General features: G+C 43.3%; 1 protein-coding gene across 7 annotated transcripts in view; it reads right to left on the reverse strand.

The window, feature by feature from the left end:
• WDTC1 (WD and tetratricopeptide repeats 1) overlaps positions 1 to 17046 on the reverse strand; it is a 62834-nt gene extending 45788 nt beyond the window's left edge. For 2 of the 7 annotated variants that reach the window (XR_008200996.1, XM_052657098.1), the window contains exons 1-3: positions 16701 to 17040; positions 3471 to 3618; positions 2017 to 2100 (exon numbers count right to left, since the gene is read on the reverse strand). Coding sequence is in view for 6 of the 7 variants with exons in the window: in XM_052657098.1 (XP_052513058.1) it covers positions 2017 to 2100; positions 3471 to 3518 (132 nt within the window). In the remaining variant the exon portion in view is untranslated. Of the gene's footprint in view, positions 1 to 2016; positions 2101 to 3470; positions 3619 to 16700 lie in introns of all 7 variants that reach the window. The other 5 variants (XM_052657122.1, XM_052657129.1, XM_052657114.1 and 2 more) reach the window with 5 other exon arrangements.
• Positions 17047 to 23786: the final 6740 nt, after the last annotated feature.

Consider the following 23786-nt stretch of genomic DNA (forward strand, 5'->3'; position numbering starts at 1 on the left):
AAGTTTCCAAGTCTATTGTGGACAAAGTTATCAGCCCAGGAAGAGATAGTAGAGACAATACGGGTTGGGTGGAGGCACAGCTAAAAGGAGAAGCCCAGCTAGCTAGCGGGAACTGTCTACTCAGCATCCCCCCGAGCGGGGTTTCTCAGCCTTGGCATTATTGGCACTGGGCGCTGCATAATCCTTTGCTGCATGTTCTTTGTTGTACTCTGATTGTAGGATGTTTAGCAGCATCCCTGCACTCTATTCACGATATGCCAGGAGAGCTCTTTTAGTTTTCACAGCCAGAATTGTTTCTGGACATTACCAAATGTCCCCTCGGAGGGGAAACTTTCCAATAACCACCCCCAACTGCACTAAACAGATGTACTTTATACTCTAAAGGAAACATGGAAAAGAAACAAACAAAGGATAAACAATATATTTACAAACTCATGTGTTCAGAGACTTTAGAGATATGTGCGTGTGTGCTAAGTCGCTCCAGTCGTGTCTGACTCTGCAACCCTATGGACTGTAGCCCACCAGCATCTTCCGTCCATGGGATATGGAGAAATAAAAGTATAAAAGAGTGTAACAAACTGTGTAAATGGTATAAGCCCAATTTTGTAGACAAAAATTTATATAAGCATTAAAAAAACTGGAAGACTTAATAATCGTTATTTACTGAACTGCCTTACTATGATCCAGGTATTGTATTAATCACTTTACAAAATCACCTCATTTAATCATCACAACAGTTCTCAGCTATCGTCCCATTTCATAGATCAGGAAATGAGGAGTAACTTGTACATATAGCTGGAGAGAAGATAGGTCTTGAAACTAAATTTATCCAGCTCTAATGACCATCTCTTAATGAGCATTCTGCTTCATAATACACAAGTAATATTCTAAACAGTAACAATGTTTATCTCTGGATGGAAGAATTAAAAGTTATTTTTGTTTTCTTCTCTATGTATTTCTGTTGATTCCATATTTTCTACTACGATATTTACTACTTCTATGATCAGAAAAAAATTTTCAGTGAAAGTAGTGAGGACTACTTGGAACACAGAGAAAAGGATTATTATAGAAAAAAATATCAAATCAAAGTGGGATTACAATTATGTGAAAATATGCAAGAGATAAAACAAAGTATATAAAATGAAAATAGTAACTATATTAGGGAGATGGGAATAAGATGTAATTTCTAGTTCTCTTTTCCATATTACTATTAATGTAGTCATATTTTATAAGGGATAAAAGTTTATAACAAAAAGAAAGCAATAACAATCATCTATAATTTTATTACCTCCAGGTAACACTGTTAGTATTCAATAATTTCCTTTCTAATCTTTTTCTAAGATCAACACAATCACTTATAAACGTTAATGTGAAGGAACCAAGGACGACACTAAGTTGGACAGGACAGCTAAAAGTTGGATTCAGAACATGATCTTGAGGAAGGAAAAAGAATGACACTAACATTATGGACTGTTTTTATGTCTGACACAACGAAAAAGCTCAACTTCTGGACTCTAGACCTGACTCTCCATGGACTGGACAGGACAACACTGGACAAGGTGCTGAGTTTTTCTAAATCGCTTTCTTTAAAAAAAATATGTATCTATTTCCTATCTACCTCCCACAGCATTTCTCTGAAGCTAAAATGAGAAAGCATGTGTGTGTGCATGTGTGTGTGAGAGAAAACACTTTGTAAACTCTAAATTCATATACAAAGGTAAGAATCTTAACTGTCCAAGCCAATAGTAAAAACAGCAGTATGAAAGAAATTCAATAGTCTTCTTCCAGGCACCAAGGAAATAATATGACAAAAAACAACTTCTGTGTGACCGTGTCAATCACTAATCTTGATTCAGATTTCTGTGCCTAATAAAGCTGCTATAAAGGAGAGGTAACCTTCAGGTATGACCTACAGAGAAAAATTGTTTATGCCTTGAACAGTGCCAAGAGGATTCTCGGCAGGCAGAGAGTAGAGAACCAGTCATCTGCGTCTAGGGTGCAAACTGGATCTCTTACCTGCAGCTCTGCTTCCAGGCCCAGCCGTCTGATAAAGGGATCAGTGACATGGTAGCGGCGCTCAAAGCTCAGGGCACCCCGCTCCTGCGGACAGAAACAAACTCATAGGTTCAACTGATTCAAATGTAACATGATTTACTACGTTCCTATTACATACACAGCAATGTGCTGGGCTAGAGCTAGAAAGAGAGAACAAGAAACTGGCCTGCAGGAGCTTACACTATACTTCAGCAGGGATTAGAGAACACAAGGGAGCATATAATCAAGCACTAAGTCCTAATTGTTAGGTTCAAAAAAAAAAAAAACCTGAAACACAAAGAGGGAATGTTTCCATATTTAGGTTAAAGAAGGTGGGCATCATCTTTAGGACACATATTGCGGGATATATACAAAGGAGAAAAATAACTTGCATAGTCCTTCAATTCTGTGACTCTGTGCCTCTAGGAATTAGTCCTGGCCCTTGAGGGCCACCCAGTCTAATGAAATCAAACCAAGAAAATGCCCCAACAAGTGAACAAAGCTGCAAAAGGATGCAGAGCAAAATACATGACACGCAGACCGACGTGCACCAAGTACATGGCTCGTGTAGAGGCATATACTCGGTCCTTCCAGGACCACACCTTATGCTGCATGCCACTTAATTTTTTAAAGATTTTTGGCACCGAACCTTTACAAAGAACTTTCTCAGGTTCTTTTAGATTTTATCCTCAAGATTAGCCTGCACACAGACAGACATTATTATCGCTTAACAGTAGAAAACCGTACCACAAAGAAGTGAAATGACTAAAGTCATACAGGTAGTTAATTAGGGCAGGGAGATTATAAGCTCCTGACCCCAGCCTGGGGTTCTTATTTCAGAAGCACATCTTGTCTTGGTTGAATCTCCTCCATTAAACCCCTATGTTCCTTTACTGAGGGCCTCCCTGACAAAGTCTGGGCTACACAGCTAAATGAGTGTGACTACCCAGTCATCTATTCATCTCACAGTATGAGACTGTCTTCCATGTACAAACCTCAAAGAAGAGGTACAGGCTTTGGTACAGGAGACCCTTGAAGAAGAGAAGAGCGAGCTTAAGCTAAAGTGGGATTAGGACTCTCCCAGGTTCAGCTGAGCAGCCAGAGCCACATGAAGAAGCTCTACTTCCTTCCTTCTGCTGCACCCCCACCCTCAGAGATGTGCACACCCATGCTCCCCTCCCTCCCCAGACTCCAGCAACCTCAGGAGCCCAGGTACACATGCTTGCACAGAGGAATCCCGATGCATCCCACGTTCACGGGTAAAAGACAATGACAGTCAAGGGACCTCGGCTCCAGTCCTGGGTCTGTCACTAATTAAATTAGTTGTGTGACTTTGGGCAAGTCAGAGACTCTAGTCCTCAGTTTATTCAGCTATAAAAGAAACCTGAGGGGAAAAAAGGACCTCATGTTCTGGATCATGGGCCTGGGTTGCTTACCTTTATCTGCCTACGGATGAGGTCTCTAGTTATGTTGACTTTTGCCATCTTCTCTTAATGGGTTCAACAGAAGGACGCTATAGAAGTATCTTCAGGACCCTTGAGCATTCCAGCCAAGCCCAGGTCCACAAGACACACATTTAATTACCTGGGGGAAGAAAAATCATCAAACCTTGGGGGATGGGGAAAGGTGGCTTTGGAGCCCTGATTCCACCCCTAAAATACCCCACCAGCCCACCCAGTAAACTGGCAACTGCCTGTGATTTACGACATGGTGTGCTGGCCCTGCTCCATAGTGTTGAAGAACCTCTGGAGGGTCAAAGGGGCAGGGGAGAGACAGTGATTCACAGCCACAGGAAATACTGGAACAAACACTGAAGGAGCCGTGTGTGCTTCTCCAGAAAATGGGTGTGTGTGTGTGTCTGTGTGTGACTATGAGTATGAAGGAAGATGGAAACACATCCTGAAAGGATGAACAAGGCATACAGCGAGAAAGATGTCAAGTTTCACTTGCTCAGTATCCGTCTGTGGCCACCAGTCTGTAACTTTTAATTATGCTTCAAAATCCCTGACCTTCAGCTTAGCTCTCCCCCAAACCAAATCAGTATCACAGACAGAACATTCAACTTTCCAATAGATTCACAGAGTCAAAGAGTGGAGAGGGAATTTAATGGTGACCAGTCCAACTCTAAGAAAACCTTCTTCAGTATCCTGATAGGTAGACTTTCATACTTGGAACCTCTTGAAGCAAACTATTTCTTTGTTATACAACTCTGACAGAGAAACCATTTCTGATAATTTACCATTAAGAAAGCACAAAATATGAGAAATAAAAAAGTTCCACACTGAAGCACACTCATCACAGTGTTTGGAAGAGCAAAATAAATAAATAAAGCCACCCAGGTTTCCAATGATAGAGGAACAGCTAAATAATGGATAGCCATATGATATTAGAAAGGCTACTTGTGAAAGAAAAATGTTTATATCACAATGCCTGTATTTTCTTTTGCAATAAACACTATCATCACAGCTATGTTTAAAAAAGGAAATATAAAAAATAATAATTGCCATCTTTAGATAATAAATAGTATGACTGACTTTTTCCTTCTACTTTTTGATGTTTTCAATTTTTTTCTATACAACCACATTAATTTTACAATCAGAAAAAAAAAACAGCTAGAGAAAATATACCCACAAAATTTTAAAAGAAAGTTCTGCCTGTTGTTATGCCCACTTTTTGGTCCTGTTTCTACCTCTGGAGTCACACAGGAGGTCCAGCCTTTCTTCTCCATTATGGCCCTATGACAATGGCTTGGGGACCCATCAGGCCTCTCTGCTAACCCTCCTGAGTCAGCAGGACCCCCTGAAGCCACTTCTGGATCTCCTGGCCTGGTCTTTCCTCCTGCTGGCCTCCTGCAGATCCCTTGTACACCCTCCTAAAACCAAACATTCCCCACCTGAGCTGTGAGCAGACTCCTTCCCTTCCTCTTGGCATTTAACCACAAAAGGAGACTCCATTTATAAACACTATGTTATCAGAGATTGCTTTTTCCCCTTTAGTGCTAGGCACACAGTAGGACACACACACACAAAAAACTTGCTGCCTGATTAGATGCTCCCATTCAGCTTGAATTCTTTGGGGCTTATGTCTCCATGATCTATTTTGGGATTACAAGCTCTTAAAAGGGCAAGAACCTTCCCTTAGAATGTGGAAGCAAACCAGCACTGCATCTCAGTAAGCATTACCAGGGATATATGGAAGTCATGGGCACTATCTAGGATCACAAGACCTACAAGCACCAAGAACATACAGGGATGCCATTGTAAGAACTACAATTCTGTGATTTTGAACAAACTGACATCAATTAAGCACTGGCCTGCAACTGTGTTTATGACTCTGATTTGTGTTATAACAGTCAAAGCCAAAATATTAACAGTAATTGCCCCCACAATCACCATGAATATGAGATGGGGCTTATCACAATGGAAAACACCAAAGTCAGTGAGTATATCTGATATAAAGTAAGACCAGCCATGTGGCCTTGGTCAAGTCTCTTAATCTCTCTAAGTAGGCACTCATTCCTGTGACTCACAGGCACAGGAAGCATTGAAACAAAGTGAAGGGCCATGCATGCTTCACCAGAAGAAGGCTCACTTTTTCCTCCCAACACCCTTTTCCTCAGAACGTTACTGGGAAGGTCAAATAAAATAATATAAGTATAAAGCCTTTTCCCTAATTTTATTTTGAAAGGAACACAAATACTTGTATCTGCTAAGAACTAGTATGTTGCCAAATATTATGTACTTACTATGTGCCAAGAATTATGCTAAGTGCTTTATATTTATTCATCCATTCATTTATTCATTCAACAGTGAGCACAAGAAGCTTCTACTATATGCCAGGTACTATTCCAGACCTAGGAGACATAGCAGTGAACAGAAGAGATAAACTCCTTATTCTCAGGGTACCTATATTCTAGCAAGAGGGGATAGATAACAAATAATAATACAAATAAAATAAGACTATATCCAGTAGCGAAAAGTGCTATGATGAAAATAAAACAAGCTGATCAGAGAGTGACTGATGAGCTACTTTCAGACTTGAGGTTAAAAACGATATAGTGCGTTTTGGAGTTGTCTGGCTGCTCAGCATGTGAACTTCCTTCCTGTATTTTGGGAATTTCCCATCTGATGAGTCTGGTGGGAAGTAGAGAGCCCTCTCACTATGAAGTGAGAATGGTGGAGACAAGATTCTCTTTCTGAGGCTCTTCTGTACCTAGTGTGTGTGCGTATGGCCCAGGCTATGTCAGCAGATACGTGAGCCCCAGACCTTAATTGAGATCTGCTGTCAAAGGATCAGAGGACCATGGAGAGTCCATGCTGGCAGGAAGGGGTGCTACAGTTGCCATTAAGGTCCAGTCAGCTGGTGGTGGTGTAAGCTACGTAAGTGGCAGCAATGATCTCATGGACTGGTTCTGTGAGTAATTTTGGCTGTGGGTCCTGGCTGGTAACTAATTTCCCTTGTTCTAGCCCATTCTTCAAGTCTGGCTTCGTAGCCTTCCTTGATATTTTGTTGAGTTTCCTTAACATCTTTTTAAGAATCATCTAGAATTGGTTTCTGTTGCTGACAGCTACAAATCCGGTCTGATATAGAGGAGTTCTTTGAGAAGATGAGATTTAAGCTGAAGTGTGAATGGCAAGAAGTCATAAAGATCTAGGGGGATACAATTCTAAGAAGGGAGACAACCAGTGCTAAGATCAGCTCAAAAGCTTGTATGGTAGATGCTGGTCTTATCTTCACTGAACACACAAGGAGACAGATATGAAACAATTCCCATGTCACATAGCTGATAAACTGGAGACACAGCAGGGACCCAAACCCAAAACTATGTACACTCTTAACCACTATGTATACATAAATAAATTACTCCAGACTGCAATTTCCTAGAGTAATGATCACCACAAGAATCCCCAAGTGAAAGTCGCTCAGTTGTGCCCGACTCTGCGACCCCATGGACTGTATAGGGGTCATAAATGAATAGGGGTAAATGAATTCTCCAGACCAGAATACTAGAGTAGGAAGTCTTTCCCTTCTACAGGGGATCTTCCCAACCCAGGGATCAAATCCAGGTCTCCTGCATTGCAGGCAGATTCTTTACCAGCTGAGCCACAAGTGAAGCCCAAGAATACTGCAGTGGGTGGCTTATCCCTTCTCCAGCGGATCTTCCCGGTCCAGGAATAGAACCGGGGTCTCCTGCATTGCAGGCAGATTCTTACCAACTGAGCTATCAGGGAACCCCCAAAAGAGCCAAATAAATTGTCATTATTCATTCACTAATTTTCTTAAAACATAAACTGAATTTTTACCAAGCACCCAGCACTGTGCTAGTCATGAGGGAATAGTGAAGATGAAAAGATACAGTACCTATGCTAAGAAGCAAAGAATCAAAGGCAAGGGACTTTAGGGAGTTCCCTGGTGGTCCAGCAGTTAGGACTCGGTGTTTTCACTGCCAAGGGCATGCGTTCAGTCCCTGCTGGGGGAACTAAAATCCCACAAGCCACAAGGAACTCTAGCTGATATTGGTGTGTGGCTTGGAAATACTAAAAGGAACAAGAAGAGTAAAAGCAGAGAAACTAGGTAAGCAAAAATCACTGCCATTCAGGTAAATGGTAAAATGGAAACTGAGATTTAAAACAGTATCAGACTGGCAGGCAGAGGTTTAAGACCCAAAATGTCAAATTTAACACAATTACTGCTCAGGTGGTATTTTGGTAAACAGTTCCATTCCCATCCTGAGAAGAAATGATAGCACACTGGCAGAGAGCTCATTTTGTAACACAGCCCACCCTCTCCTCTTCACAAACTTTTAGAGGCAGACAAGCATAACTGGAAACACTTCTAAGTAGAGATCATTTAAAAGGCTCACCTCAGGAGAGAAATACACTCAAATGTACAGAGGGCATAACTAGTTTCATACTTCTCAAATACAAATAATCAGAGCAATAAATAAAAGTTATATAAATATGAGATTCAAGCATGGTCAAATTTTAAAAGCATTATTTTAAGGAAGGTTCAGAAATAGTCAATTCTACAGAGTAAAGAACTCATAGACATGAAATGATATGAATGAAATATTGAAATTGGCAAAAGGAAGTTACGTGTGTATGTGTGTGTGTGTGTGATTAAACACTAGAAAAGTGTTTAATTCAAGAGAATTTCTATCTCTGGTGCAGTATGCGAATTACAAAATATTCAGTTCTGTTGAGGGGTAAAAAGACCAAACTAAGTGACTTCAAGAATCCATAAAGTAACAATTTCAGTGTCTACTTTGCCAGGTTCTGTGCTAGACTAAGAGCTCACAATGTAGTCATAGTTACTTGAGTATCAAAGGCACCCAGGCCATAATCAGAGCTCCAAAGAGAGACTGAAGAAGGCTAACTTTTAGTCAAATGATCAAAATGAATAGCTAGGACAGTAAATTCAGAAGGAACAACATGGAATAATAAATTAAATCTTATTATACTCATTTATTCACACATCTAAACATGTAACAGTAGAGCTAGGCAGACTCCTGGGAAATCACTAATGAAGAAGGAAGAGTTTAACAGTCGACACGCAACTTTTTTTTTGGCTGCACCACATGGCTTGTGGGAATTTAGCTTCCCAACCAGGGACTGAACTGAGGCCATCACAGTGAAAGGGCTGAGTCCTAACCACCAGGGAACTCCCAGACAACAAGAAACTTTTAATGTATCTTCTTCATCCTAAGGATAGCACAGTTAATAAATAAACTCTGATTTTCACACTTAAAGCTCTCATAACATTGAGGGCTAATTTTCTGGCAGAACATGAAAGTTCAAGAAAACGTTCTCCACCTAGAATACAAAGATTTAGGAATGGTATTTACTTGTAATTTAAGATACTACAGGCAAACTCCAGCTGATATTCAATGGAAAAGAGGAAGAAGGAAGCCAGTTTTTGTGAATCAGGAATATGAGAAATATAGAAACACCTAAGGCACAGAGGAAAACATATGACTTAATGTTATAAAGAAAACATGAGCTGCTATGTAGATGTTGTATCTTCCAAAGGGTATTCTGTTCCTGGAGCTCTAAAACACCTAGAACTTAACACCATCACTTCCACAGACTTCTAACTTAGGCTACTGGGAAACTTTCTTCCAAGGGCCTATGTCTGTTACAGTTAAAGGAAGCTAATAAAATTCAGTTTGGAGGACTTAAACTCATACTTCATAATGCAAGTGTTAGTCACTCAGTCATGTCCGACTCTGTGCAACCCAATGGACTGTAGCCTGCCAGGCTCCCCTGTCCATGGGATTCTCCAGGCAAGAATATTGGAGTGGGCTACCATTTCCTTCTCCAGGGTCATAATGCAAAGGGTACCAGTAATATAACAGCTTAAGGTTAACAAACCCTAGAACAAAGTACACCTGGAGAAGATTACTCATCTGGAACCAAGGATTAAATGGTAATATGCAAACATGAGAAACCACCCATTTTAGGTGTGCCACAGTCCTTGTTTGGGCTCTGGTTAATGTAGCAGAAAGAGAAGCAGACTTAAAATACGTAGGCACCTGGGCCTGAATTTCAGCCTCTGGTTGGGCAAGTTACTTAATCTTTCTGAGTTTCAATTTGCTCACTTGTAAAAGAGGGATGCTAACCTCCTTCAATGGATCATTGTGAGGAATAAATGATGAAGTATGTATAAAAGTGCAAAATATATACCTGGATCATGCTGCTGCTGCTGCTGCTAAGTCGCTTCAGTCGTGTCCGACTCTGTGTGACCCCAGAGACGGCAGCACACCAGGCTCCCCCATCCCTGGGATTCTCCAGGAAAGAACACTGGAGTGGGTTGCCATTTCCTTCTCCAATACCTGGATCATAGTGGGGCTTAATAAATGATTAAATGAAGGCTTAGTTGGACACGACTGAAGTGACTTAGTGGCAGCAGCAGTAGTGAAGTAAAAGTCGCTCAGCTGTGTCCGACCCCATGGACATTCTTCAGGCTAGAAGACTGGAGTGGGTAGCTGTTCCCTTCTCCAGGGGATCTTCCCAAGCCAGGGATCAAACCCAGGTCTCCCACACTGCAGGCAGATTCTTTACCAGCTGAGCCACAAGGGAAGCCCAAGAATACTAGAGTGGGTAGCCTACCCCTTCTCCAGTGGATCTTCCCCACCCAGGAACTGAAATGGGCTCTCCTGCATTGCAGGCAGATTCTTTACCAACTGAGCTATGAGGGAATATATGATAGACAAACCTGAATTCTAAGACCGGATAACTCCTGTTATCTATGCTCAGTGGCATGGTTACAACATTTCTTCCACATTTCCTTCCCTACCAGAGAGACAAAGCTGACCTTGAGGATTCCATTGTGCGTGGTATGGTGGGGCATAGAGAACAGGATGTCTTTATCACCTCTGCTAGCTTTGAAATACAAGATCAGGAGGAAAAAAGTGACTTTGTTGAAAACAAAGAAATTCTATACAAAACTTGTGTAAGAATGCATATAGTTAACATTATTCACAATAGCTAAAAGATAGAAACAACCAAAATGTCCATCAACTGATGAACGGATAAACAAAATGTGGCTTATTCGTACAACGGAATGTTATTTGGTCATAGAAAGGAATGAAGTATTGATTCACGCTGTAACATGGATGAAAACTTGAAGACATTATGCTAAGGGAAAGAAGCCAGTCCCAAAATGCCACATATTGTGTGAATTCATTTATGTGAAATCTCAAGAATAGAAAAAGCTTTAGAGACAGAAAGTAGATTAGTGGTTGTCTACGGTTGAGAGAGAAGATGGGGTGATTGGGGGTGGGCAGTGATAGCTAAAGGGCATGGTTTTCTTTTGGGGGGGTGACGAAAATCTTCCAGAATTAGATGGTTATACAACTGTGACTATATCAAAAAGTAAAGAACTGCACACATTAAAAGCATGGGTTTTATGGTAAGTAAGTTATATCTCAACTGTAAAGGAGAAAAAGTCCCCAAACCCTTTCTTTGGTTCTCTACCTCAAAATCACAATTTAAGAAAATTTAGTTCTCACCCTTTCCTTCATTTGTCTCCTAACTTGAATAGCAGTTACTTATGTGGCTTCTTTTCCTTAACAGACTAAAAACATCCTGAGGGCCAACTCTATCTATCTGATTCATCTACTGACCCCTTCTGGGTCTCCCAAGGAGTGATGTGAACTTCGCAGGTACCAATATATTAAAACTTGCTGAATGAACAACAGCATGACTGCCTTGCATACAAACAGTGTTTTATACCTATCGCAATGCTTCTGTTCATGCTTTTATTTGAACTTCACAATAATCTTGAGAAGCTGGAAAGTTCCTATGATCCCCTTTTAACAAGGGGGAACTGAAGCCCACTGCTATGCGGTACTGAGGGAGAGGCACTGAACTGGGATTAGGGTCTTGTGCTCCAGGCCAAGACCTGCCTCTAACTGGCTATGTGACTCTGAGTATGGCATTTCATTCCCTCAGCCTATTTACCCATCTGTAAAATGAGAGGTAGACTGAGATGCACTGCAAAATCCATTTCAATACCGTTATCCCAGGACACACTGCTAGGAAGCAGCAGAGTGGAGACTGAACCCTCATCATCTGTACTCTCTTTCCTCTGGTCTTGCTGCCTCCCACTGCAGGGAGGTGCCTCCAGCTGAGTGACAACTGACCGACCTCCCTGTCAACATCCTGAATTATGCAAAAGATATATGCAAGTTTCCTCTCTATTTGCAATGGTTTTCCTACTGGAGCAATCCTATGGGGGGAAAAATGCACTTCCAATGCATAAAGGTAATCTGAACTAAAATAATAAAATAAAAAGTTGGCTGCGGAGTCCAACAGACCTCAGGTTCAAAACCCAGTTCTGCCACCTACTTTCTCTGTGACAGTATTTCTAAACCTCAGTTGACTCATCTATAAAACAGGGATTATAAAGTCCACCTTCACAGAGTGATGAGGAATGGGAGGAAATGCCTGATACCGAGCCTAGCAAATAGTATTTATTGGACATTCTAAACATTTTACAAGTACAATCTGACAGACCCCTCCTCATAACAGCCCTATGAGACAAGTACTACTATTATTTTCATCTTATAGATGAAGGACTGAGGCATGGAGAAGTCAACTTGCCCAAAGTTACAGTAATTATATGAAGAGTCAAACTAGATAGTTCATCTCCAGAACCCAGGCTGCTGACCACTAAAAAAGAATTACTACTACTATCTTTATTTAGACCACATCCAAGCACTCTTTGCCAAAAGACACTCTGTCTCTTATTTCTTAGGGTTAGGCTAAGGCATCAAAATCACCTTGACTCTGCTGGTCTCAAACACAAACTTAAAGCTTGCATTTCAGGGTCATGGACTAAGTTGGCACAAGAACATCTGAGAAAGGTGTGGATGGCAGGACAAGCCCATCGGCCAAGCATCACTGGAAAAGTTCTTCTGCCATCTCTGAGGCTCCTGGCTTAAATGATTCCGTATGGGGCTGACTGAAGCATTCTCTGGGAAAGGCCATCCTAAGAAATGCTCCATTTTGTGGGAGCTCTGGATGAAAACTCACCTTGATGTCTTCTCTGTCTGTAGAGTTATCTATCGCCATCTGAGTTTTGTAAAAGATTTTTCTGTTCTCAGAACTTTGCTTTTCAGTGACCATACATACTAATTTATCTGCAGTGTCATAGGGCCACAATTATCTTAAGGTAGTGGAAGGGAAGAGAAACAGAAATGGGAGAGTATTCTGATAACATTATCCTTTCTCACTGAATTCAAGAGCATCTGGTCTTGCATTTCACCTTTAACTTGCATCGCCCCCAATCCTGCCACAACTCAATGTACCTCTCATAGGGAAGCCCTTTAAGTTTCACCCTCTAATTTCACTCCTAGCAGAAAGGTCAAGCAAAACTAAGTTGATCAATTTGGAAATGTTTCCTTTTTGATTCAACTGCAGTTGCGTTACATCCAGATGTCCAGCTCAAGAGGGAACCAGAAGAGCCACTGGCACCCAAACACTCAGGCCTCAACTTATGAAGCTCCCTGACCAGAAACGCCTGACTCCCATTCTGAGAAAGGCTCTCTAAAAGGTTCAAGAATAAGCACAGTTTTATGCTTTCCGAAAATAAAATCTGGAGGTTATGAACAAGGACATAATTTTACCAAGGTCCTGATCCTAACACTGCCTCCAAAAAGCTTGTAGATAGCTACCTGGGCAAGGACAGATCCTCCTCTGCCCCCTTCCCCAAGAAAATGGGGTTAATACCTCCCCAGATGGCTACAGGGAAGATTAAGGGTTATCATTCTTTGCATCCAGCTCTGTCACAGCTCTAGCAGTTAGGACCTTGTTCATTCTAAAATGAGACACTAAATATAAACATGCAGCAGTGACCCCTGAATCTGACTCTACAACAGGGTGAGAACATCCATTCCACACAGCCTCCAACACTGCCTCCTGTACCCCAACCTGCTGGCTGAATCTTCCTCTTATTCAGGCCTCAAGTTTTTAAGGTATTAGTCACTAATGCCACAAAGCCCTTTGTGGAGTCAGCAGCTATTACTAATAGCACCAAGAATGAACCCCAGAACTACTCTCAGGGTTTCCGACAGGCCTGAATTCACCCTGAAGAAACCAGAGTCCCTTCACCCCCAAACCCAGGCCCTTGAGGGGCAATAGATGAGATCTAATGAAAAGCAAATATTACATCAGTGAGTCCTCACAAACCCACTGTAGAGTAGGTGGTCATTTCACAGATCAGAAAAGCATAGCTCTGAGAGAACATGTGATTTACTCCAGGACACGCATCTAAGAAGATGCACACATAGGATCAAGTATCAGCCCTGCTATCACTCCCTCTGTAACCTCCAGCATATCTGTCAACTTTCTGGATCCTCAGTTTCCTCATCTGTAGAGTGGGAATAGCGATAATACTTATCACTAGGACTAAATGAAATCTTGGAAGAAAAGTGTCCAGCAAGTACCAGGCACAAAATATTCAATACATTTTAGTTTTTTAGGGATCAAAACAATAGGAATTTTATATAATTTTCACATATTAACAGTTTAAAATACTAAAAAAAAAAACTTGTCCAATTAACTACATAAGTATGAACTCCTTTACCATATCTTTGATAAAAAGTGGCAAAGCCTCTGCTTGAATACTTCCAGTGATGGCTAACTCACTCCTTCACAAGGCAGCCCATTCTGTTTTTAGAAAGCCAAATTCTCTCCTGTCACGCCAACATCTACCCTCTTGGGATTTTCATCCTCTGATTCTAGTGCTGCATTCCAGGATCACACAGAGGAAAGTCCAGTTCCCTTTCCAGGACAGTTCTTCAAGCATATGTCCCCCAGGCTCTTTGCTCTGGTCCCTTCAGCTCCTGATCAAGTGTCACTGTCCCCGAGGAGACAGAACTAGGTCTGAATTCTGATCCTTTCACTTACTAGTTATGTGGCCTTAAGCAAGTTATTTTACCTCTCTGAACCAGTATCTTCATATGTATACCAAGAAAAATGATTTTCACCTCACTGGGTAGTCATAAAGGTTAAATTAGATAAAGTAAGAACACTACTGAGCATAGAGTCTGACATATACCAGGCCCTCAATAAATGTCAGTCACTTTTTAGGATGTATTCCAATTAGCAAATATCTCTCACAGTAAATGAGCCAGAATTAAATGTAACACAAGGGACTGGTTTCTGATGGGAACTATCAAGGCTTGGGTTTTTGAAGAGCTTTCTTATTATACAGCTGAGAAGAAAGCACAGCCCAGGAGTTATATGGGTTTGGCAGCCCAAAGATGTGGTGGAGAATCTGGAAAGGTGACGATGAAAGAAGAAAGGAAACAGAATGGATCATTAAACCAGTCGCCCAAAAGAAAAGGTAAGTATCACCAAAAATAATTAAAGAATAATTAAAGTCACAGTTCTGGATCATCCCAGCAGTTAGCCTCTCCAGAGCTACAGATGTTTAGCAGGGGGCTTCTTCAGTTGTAACCTGCCAGATTCTGAAGCCCAGGTGTGTGAAAATATCCTTCACAGGATGTCTCATGAGTTCTTTCCAGCTCAGAAAGCTGTTTGACAACTTTAAAACTTAAAACTGGCAAATCGTCAATGACATCATCACCACAACCATTACACATATTCTTTCCTTCAGTGACCCCAAGGGAAGGAGTCCCAGGCACAAATATGAATTGCTGTTCAGTTATTCCTCAAAGTTGACCCAAAGCACTGCTTCTACAAACAGGGATGTAACTTGAACATAAGTGCCCCCAAACAGATTAAAAGAGGGAAGGATCACTGGAATCCAGAACTGAAGCAGTGTGATCACAAACTATGGCAGAAAAGGTTGTTTTCCCACCTACCAATGAAACACAACAGCTTGCAATGAAGAAATTCATTGTCAGTCTTAAGACTTGGCCCAAAGAAGCCCTTCTAGTTACTCCTTGGCATGTGATAGAGGATCTAGTTATTACTATACTCAACAGCCAACAATCTCTTTAAAAACAGAAGAATTACAAAGAAGACGCCAGAATTCAAATAAAAATAGCCTTAAGTAGTTCCTTCAACTTTTAGGAACTCAAGAAGGACTGCAAGGTACAGAAAAGTTTACTGAGGCCACTGGGCATACCTGTGCCCTAGGTGGGGATTTCACAATGCCTTTGAGTCAGAAGGTGACCTCAGAATATTCTTCTCAAAACTGTTTCAGGCTTCATTAAAAGTGATGACTTAACTGCCACTTTGCCCTGATCACCTACCCATCTTCAGAAAGAATGGGGAAGCTACAGCCACCCTACCAGGCTTTTAAACTCACTAACTTGAGAAGAAAACTTTAAGTTGCTCTACCAGTTAAAGAAAGTCATAGAAGAAAAGGCCTTTGGGCAAAATAGTCAAATTAGGTTGTTAGACATGAGTCGTTAAGTCCCGGTATCTCTTTTCTAGAGACCCCGGTAGCACACCTGCAGAGGAGAGCCAGAGGGCACTGGGCAAATTCAACCTGGCTGGCAAGGGGGCGTCTCTGCAGCTTTCAGCAACGAGAATTGGAACCTGCTGGGTCGCAGTCTCTCTCCTACTCCACACTTCCTATTTGCCCTTTGAAGTGGGTACTGAATAGCCAGTTCCCAAGTAAAGGCCCTTTTGTACGGGCGCTACAGTCGCCTGGTGGAAACACCTCGGCAGAGTTTAGTTTGCTGCCAGGATGGGCCACTGAAGGCATCTGCGGCTGCCAGAAGCCTGGTCTGGACACGGGGACGGACACAGAGAGAGAGAGAGAGAGAAACTAAGAGAGAGCAGGAGGTCAGGTCAACGTTGCCCTCTCGGCACTTCCACCTGCCCCCTTCTTCCTGAGACCCGGGCCATATCAGATGTCAAACAAAAACTCCGCAAAAAAGTCCCGTGATGGGACGACTTCCACCTCTCCCTCTGCTGAGGCTACCCGAACTCCCAGAGCCTTCCCCGCCACGTCCCAGCCAGCCCTCCGTCCCCATCATGACCCCGGCCCACTCTGCCCTCCGCCCCGGCGAGGCCTGCCCCTTCTTGGGACACCCCGGCCCCCCTCTACCCCGAGGCGGACGGGCTCAGGCCCCCGGGCCGGCAGGGCTGGGGCCGGCCCAGAGCAGAGGCGGCCCGTGCGCCCAAGGCTGCCGGAGCCGGTCCTCGCCTGGGTGCCCGCGAAGAGCAGGAGGCGGCGGCTACCCGTACCTGTCAGGCCTCTTCCTAGGACCGGTGGCGGCGCAACTTCAGGAGCCCATGTCCGTCCGGGGGGCCCGGCCCCTCTCCCCGGAGGGGGGGCGCGGATCCCGGGGAGGGGGCTGGGGGACCCGGGCTGCTCTAGCCCCTTCCCATGCTCCCCGCCCGGCGCCTGGCCGGGGCCGGACAGCGCCTCCGCCCGCCCCTGCGCACCGCCTCACACCCGCGCTCACACACACACTCACACTCCCTCGCGCGCTCTCACACACGCACTCCCCTCCCTCCTCCTGCTCTGTTTATCTCCTCCAGCTGTCTGGGGACCCAGGAGAAGCCCAGCACCGCGCCTGCGCCACGCAGTCTCCGCCCCCGCCCCGCGCCTCACAGCCAGCGGCTACGCTACGGAGACAGCGCCCGGCAGTTTCCAGAATGGCGATCAGGGCCCCCCCCACCCCAACACCCTCCACTCCCCGCGCCCGGTCAACGTCTGCTGCCGGCGGCGCCCACTAACCTGCTAGTGGGGGAGCCCCGCACAGCCGCGGCCAATCCGCTTCGCCGCTCGCCAGACCGGCAGCCAGTGGGCGGGCGGAAAAGCTGGGCTAGGCCCTGGGGCATCCTGGGAGTCGTAGTTTTTCTCCGTCGAAGAACTCCCGCTGCGCGGGCTCACCCCGCCCAGTTGCCATTAGTTACCCGGACGCGCCTTCTATCCTATATCCACGTAAAATGCTCCCTGCTGTCACTTTTGGGACACTCCCCTCACCCACTGCCCCCAGAGGCCGACACAGTTTCGCAACAGCCTTCTCAAGACTTCCTCAGAGCCCCTTAATTGCGGGACCCGTCAAGGCTTGGGGCCCCAGGTCCTCCCCAAGAGCCAACTCTCGGCTCACTCCATCCTATTCTTGGGAGCTGCTGCAGCGGCACATTCCTCACCGTTGTCTCCCCGCCTGAAGGAGGAGGATAAAAGGTAATCAGCCTACACCGGGTGGCCTGGAGGGGAGCCAGCCATACACACACTCTTGGAAACCCTCAGTCTGTTGGGAGAGACAAGATGCATCTGAGATCGGTGGAAGTACTGCTGTTCCCACCTCTGAGAGGCGGTTCCACCCTTGTGGAGTCCCAAGTCTGACGGAGGAGTCACTTCCTCTCGATAAGGAAGCTCCCAAGGTCACAAGGGAGTCATTTTGCCTAACTTCTGAAGGTAGAGACCGGGCCCCACCCACGAGGAGCCTCCAGTCAGAAAAAGAAGACAAGGTCATCTTCCAAGAAAGGAAACTTATCGCTCACCGTAGGGTGCCCTCTGTCAGACAATAACAATAATGTGCTTTCGCTGAGCATTTGCTTACTATGTCAGCACTGTACTGAGTACAGTTCCTTGAGAAGTGAAAGTTAGTCGCACAGTTGTGTCCAACTCTTTGGGATCCCATGGACTGTGGCCCACCAGGTCCTCCGTCCATGGAATTCCTCAGACAAGAGTACTGGAGTGGGTTGCCATTTCCTTCTCCAGGGGATCTTCCTGACCCAGGGATAGAACCTCGGTCTCCTGCATTGCAGGGTATTCTTTATCAATTGAGCTACTAAGGAAGATGGTATTCCTTATATAGGTACTATTACTGTATCTGTTTTGCAGCAGAGGAAACTGAGGCATAAAAAAGTTACAAGCAATTTGGCCAGGGTCACATGGATGATAAGGAACCAATCTGAGAGTCTGAACTGTTGAACAGTACCTGTCCCTCCAGTGAGAACCAGGCAGCACTTGTCCTCAGGAAGAACTGTATATAGATATTTAGCATTTATAGTGTTTGCCCCGTGTTTATTACTCCATGAGTTGCTTGTTTTGTCCTGCTTCTGCTCATATCAAGAGCTGAATTAGTCTGTGAGCTCCCTAAGTGCAATTTCTCCCCATTTGGAGGCGTTAAAGCCTGCCATTGTCAGTTCAGCTTTGTGCAATGCCTTTATCCTAAAAATGTTGTGAATCATTCCTCCTGATCTCTTACAGACAGATGTTTCACCAAATTTAAAAAAGTATAGGGGACTTCCCTGGCAGTCCAGTGGTTAAGACTCTGTGCTTCCAATGCAAGGGGCACGGGTTCAGTCCCTGGTTGGGGAACTAAGTTCCTGCATGCTGGATGGTGTGACCAAGATAATATAAAAATAAATAAATACTTTAAATAAAAAATTATAAACTTCGAGACTGGGATAAAGCTTTGAGATCACCTATGTATAGCTCCAGGCTGTACATAGGCTGAAGGTGCAGGCTGAAACACTAGGTCAATTCAAATGAATAATAGCTAACATTCATTGAACATTTACCATGGGAGATAAGTACTTATCAGTGAATTAAGCAATATTGTCATGAATCATAGCTAGTTGGAATTAAGACCCAGCTTATTTGAGTCCAGAACCCCCATATTAAACCCTGTTCTATGCTGGCAATATCAGAGGATCTTAGAAATACTGATAGAGAAGTATGGTTGATGTTTCTGTGACTCTTAGCACAGTATTTTGCATAGAGCAGACATTCAGTAAATATTTGTTGTCAGTTGTTTTGTTGATAGGGAGTTGATGATAGCAAGAAGAATATTAATAATAGCTACATCTATTATTTATTATTTTCTATTAGGAGCTCACTTGTTCTCTCATGCACTCTTTTTCTTTTCTACATCTACGAATATATATGTGTATATGACAGGTTTATATATTGCACATGTATACATATATACATACATGTATCCATGTCCACATATACATGTGTACACATTTATAGATACATATAAATACATATACATATGTATGCATACATATCACATATATACATACATATATACATGTATCTTTGTATACACACATGTATACATTCACACACACCCTAACTCATTTGATCTTCACAACAACATTATAAGGTAGGTATTATTCTTACTCTCATTTTACATAGAAGAAACAGACTCACAGGGGAGTTCAGTTCAGATGAGACCCCTCCCAGCCATAGGTGTTTTCAGATCAATTTAAGAGAGAACTTTCTAACCACTAGATTTGGGCTACTTTGGGAGGTTTGGAGCTCTCTGTCTTTGGTAATATTCATGTATAGGATATATTATATAGTCATCTGTCCAGGATACTCTAGAAAGAATTACTTTATTGTATGCTGCTGCTGCTGCTAAGTCGCTTCAATCGTGTCTGACTCTGTGCGACCCCATAGATGGCAGCCTACCAGGCTCCTCTGTCCATGGGATTTTCCAGGCAAGAGTACTGGAGTGGGATGCCATTGCCTTCTCCGACTTTATTGTATAGATATTTAATTATATGACCAATTCTAATATTTTCTGATTTGACTTTTGGAAGTAGACAAAGATTACACAAATATGACTTATAGTAGTGAATGCAGCGATGATGCCCCAGCTGATCAGCTCTATAGAGGTAGTCACTGACACCACTATTTTCATGTCCTGATTGGACTCTGGGACAAAAGGGGATATAGTCAACATGAAATTAAAGATGCTCATTAAAGCATTAAAGATGCTCATATTTTACAACCCAGCAATGCAACTTCTGATATATTTTTTTACAAATTTAAAAAGAACACCACTTTTTCCCCCCGGAACTCGAGACATGTTGGATCTGACCAGGGATTGAACCTGCATCCCCTGCACTGGAAACACAGGGTCTTAACCCCTGGTGACTGTGCGTTTACTTGCACTGGCTCTTTGCGACCCTACAGACTGTAGCCCACCAGGCTCCTCTGTCTGTAGGATTTTCCAGACAAGAATACTTGAGTGGGTTGCTATTTCCTCTTCCAGGGAATCTTTCAGACCCAGGGGTCAAGCCTGTGTCTCCAGCATTGCAGGTGGACTCTCTAATGCTGAGCCATCAGGGGCTTCCCGGGTGTGTCAGTGGTAAAAAATCTGCCTGCCAATGCAGGATAAGCAAGTTCAATCCCTGATCATGAAGTACTACACAACCAATTCACTGATTCACATGCTAACAAGATAGAGAAATCTTAAAAGCATAATAATGAGTGGAAAAAAGGAAGTTGAAAAAGATCCATTCAGTATGATATTGATGTAAAACGTAACACAAAAATACCACATGTTATAGATGCTTGCTGCTGCTACTGCTGCTAAGTCACTTCAGTCATGTCTGACTCTGTGCAGCCCCATAGACAGCAGCCAACCAGGCTCCCCTATCCCTGGGATTCTCCAGGCAAGAACACTGGAGTGGGTTGCCATTTCCTTCTCCAATGCATGAAAGTGAAAAGTGAAAGTGAAGTCGCTCAGTTGAGTCCGACCCTCAGCGACCCCATGGACTGCAGCCTTCTAGGCTCCTCCATCCATAGGATTTTCCAGGCAAGAGTACTGGAGTGGGATGCCATAGATGCTTACATATGAAATAAAAGTACAAAAAGTTAAATGGGAAAAACACATAGCAATTTGGGGAAAGTGGTTACCTCTGAGGAAAAGGAAGAAAACCGAGATGAACAATGGGATTTGGTTATGCATGCCACGTCATTTCAGTCGTGTCCGACTCTTTGTGACCCTATGGATTATAGCCTGCCAGGCTCCTTTGTCCGTGGGATCCTCTAGGCAAGATTATTCCAGTGGGTTGCCATTCCCTCCGTCCTTCAGGAGCACAGGGGATCAAACCTGAGTCTCTTATGCCTCCTGTATTGGCAGGTGGGTTGTTTACCGCTATTGTTACCTGGGAAGCCGGGTTTTGGCTATAGTGCTAACTTATTTCTTAAAAAAGAGGTCAATCGTAAACATAGCAAAATATTAAACATCACTTTTATCTTAGTGGTTATATTATTATCTATATTTTCTGAATGTTTGAAATAGTTTGTAATTGAATATTTTTTAAAAAAATGTACTCCCCATCAGGGGCTTCCCTGGTGGCTCAGACGGTAAAGAATCTGCCTGCAATGCAGGAGACCCAGGTTCGATCCCTGGGTTGGGAAGAACCCCTGGATAAGGAAATGGCAACCCACTCCAGTATTCTTGCCTGGAGAATTTCATAGACAGAGGAGCCTGGGGGCTACAGTTCATGGGATCACAAAGAGTTGGACATGACTGAGCGACTAACACACTCCCTCCTAGTATTTTCTTTAGGACTTGTGGTTGCAAAGCCTTTGGGAGTGCCCTCTAGGTCACTGTGAGAAAATTTCAGACCCACTGATTTCGGTTAGTCCTTTCATTTTACGGAAGAGAAAACTGTGATCTAAAACAGTCTGGTGATTTGCCTAAAGTCACAGACCCTCAAGGGCCCAAACTGTCCACTCCAGTCCAACTAGTCCATCAAGAGTATCCCAAGTCATCTTGAGGACACTGCATCTTTGTTCACGTTATTCACTCCACTTGGAAGCTTCTTTCTGCTCCCATTTATCTTACTGATCTTCTGTTCCTTCTCTAAAATCCTGCTTAGCGAAACAGAAAGAATTGGCCAATCTCATGCCCCAGACTTGGATCTGAATCTTAGAGTCAACTGAGGCCTAATCTGCTTTCCTGCTTGGCATCCTCAGCTTTCTGCTCAGCCCTTCCCAGGTGAGCAATTCTTCCTCTCAAGGGGCAGCACATTTCCTTGTTTGCATTATTCTGATCACTAGAAAGTTCTTTGTAATGAAGTTCTTACTTCCACTTATTTGTCTCAACTCTCTTCTCTGTGGCAACATAGATTTTGTGTATTAAGTGAGGTGATATTTACATAAACTGTAAAGTGTCAATTTGATTAGGAGTGATAGTCAAAATGATCCCTTTTTCTCTTAAAAAACCTTTAGGGACTTCCCGATGGTCCAATGACTAAGACGCCTGATTCCAATGCAGGGGGCCTGAGTTTGATCCCTGATCTGGGAATTAGGTCCCACATGCCACAACTCTAAAGGTCCCATGTGCTTGAGTGAAGATCAAAAATCCCTCAAGCAGCAACTAAGAACTGGTCCAGGCAATTAAATATTTTTTTAAAAAAGCTTTAGATAATGAATACGACTCTCGTGTCCCCACTGAGTCTTCTCTTTCCTAAATGAATTATCTTCATTTTTTTTTTAATCCAGCCAAAGAAGGGGCAGAGATCGCCACTGATGGGAATGTTTAAGAGAATATCTCAAAGAATTCTATGGTAGGAATTCCCTGATGGCCCAGTGGTTAGGGCTCCATGATTTTACTGCTGAGGGCCTGTGCAAGCTGAGTGGCACAACGAAGAAAAAAAAAAAAAGAATCCTAGATCATTTCCAAAAGAAGCATTCCAGAAATGTCTACCCAAAGATGGCCCCACTAGAATAGTTGGCAGATTAACTGAGACTGTTAGAAGATTAATTGAGATGGTTTTCAGTGGCAAGTAATAATAACCTGACCAGCAGTGGCTTTAACACTTGAGATTGTTTTCACGCTTAACAAGAAGTCCTGAGGTAGGTGATGGTTGTAATTAGTCCAACTGTTCAACATAATTTTTTTCTATTTTTTCTGCTCCAATGCTCAGTTTTAATTTTTCAGTGTAATAAAATGGCTGCTGCAGCACTAAGCATCATATCTATGTTCAAGGCAGGAAGAATGGGGAAAAGGAAACAGCTAGCTGTCTTGTATTAGAAAGCAAAAGTTTTTTGGAAGCCTCCAACAGATTTTTGTTTATATCTCACTTGTTGGAACTATGTCTTAGAACTACCTACAAGGTAGGTTTGGAAAAGTCCAGAAAGCAATTATTTAGCATCCCAAGAGGAGGCAAAGGAACAGAGATTAATAAATGGATTTGGGGGCTACCCACTCCAGTGTTCTTGCCTGGAGAATCCCAGGGACAGGGGAGCCTGGTGGGCTGCTGTCTACAGGGTCGAACAGAATCAGACACGACTGAAGCGACGCAGCAGCAGCAGCAGCAGCCAGGAGTATCCACTGTAGAATCTTTCAAGGTGATAGATTTGGGCAGAACTCAGAGTCCAGGAGACAAGCCCAGTTTTGTACAGTTAGACTCTCGGTGGTATCAGGATTCCTGGTATCAATCAAAATTAGGGCAATAACTCTTGCAAATCAAACTCACAAAAGATAGATCAAATAGAATTCCAGTGTTTTCAGGGCTTCCCTGGTGGTCGAGGAATTAAGAATCCGCCTGCCAATGCAGGAGACC

The sequence above is a fragment of the Budorcas taxicolor genome, chromosome 2 (genome assembly GCF_023091745.1).
Source record: "Budorcas taxicolor isolate Tak-1 chromosome 2, Takin1.1, whole genome shotgun sequence".
NCBI classification, from domain to species: domain Eukaryota; kingdom Metazoa; phylum Chordata; class Mammalia; order Artiodactyla; family Bovidae; genus Budorcas; species Budorcas taxicolor.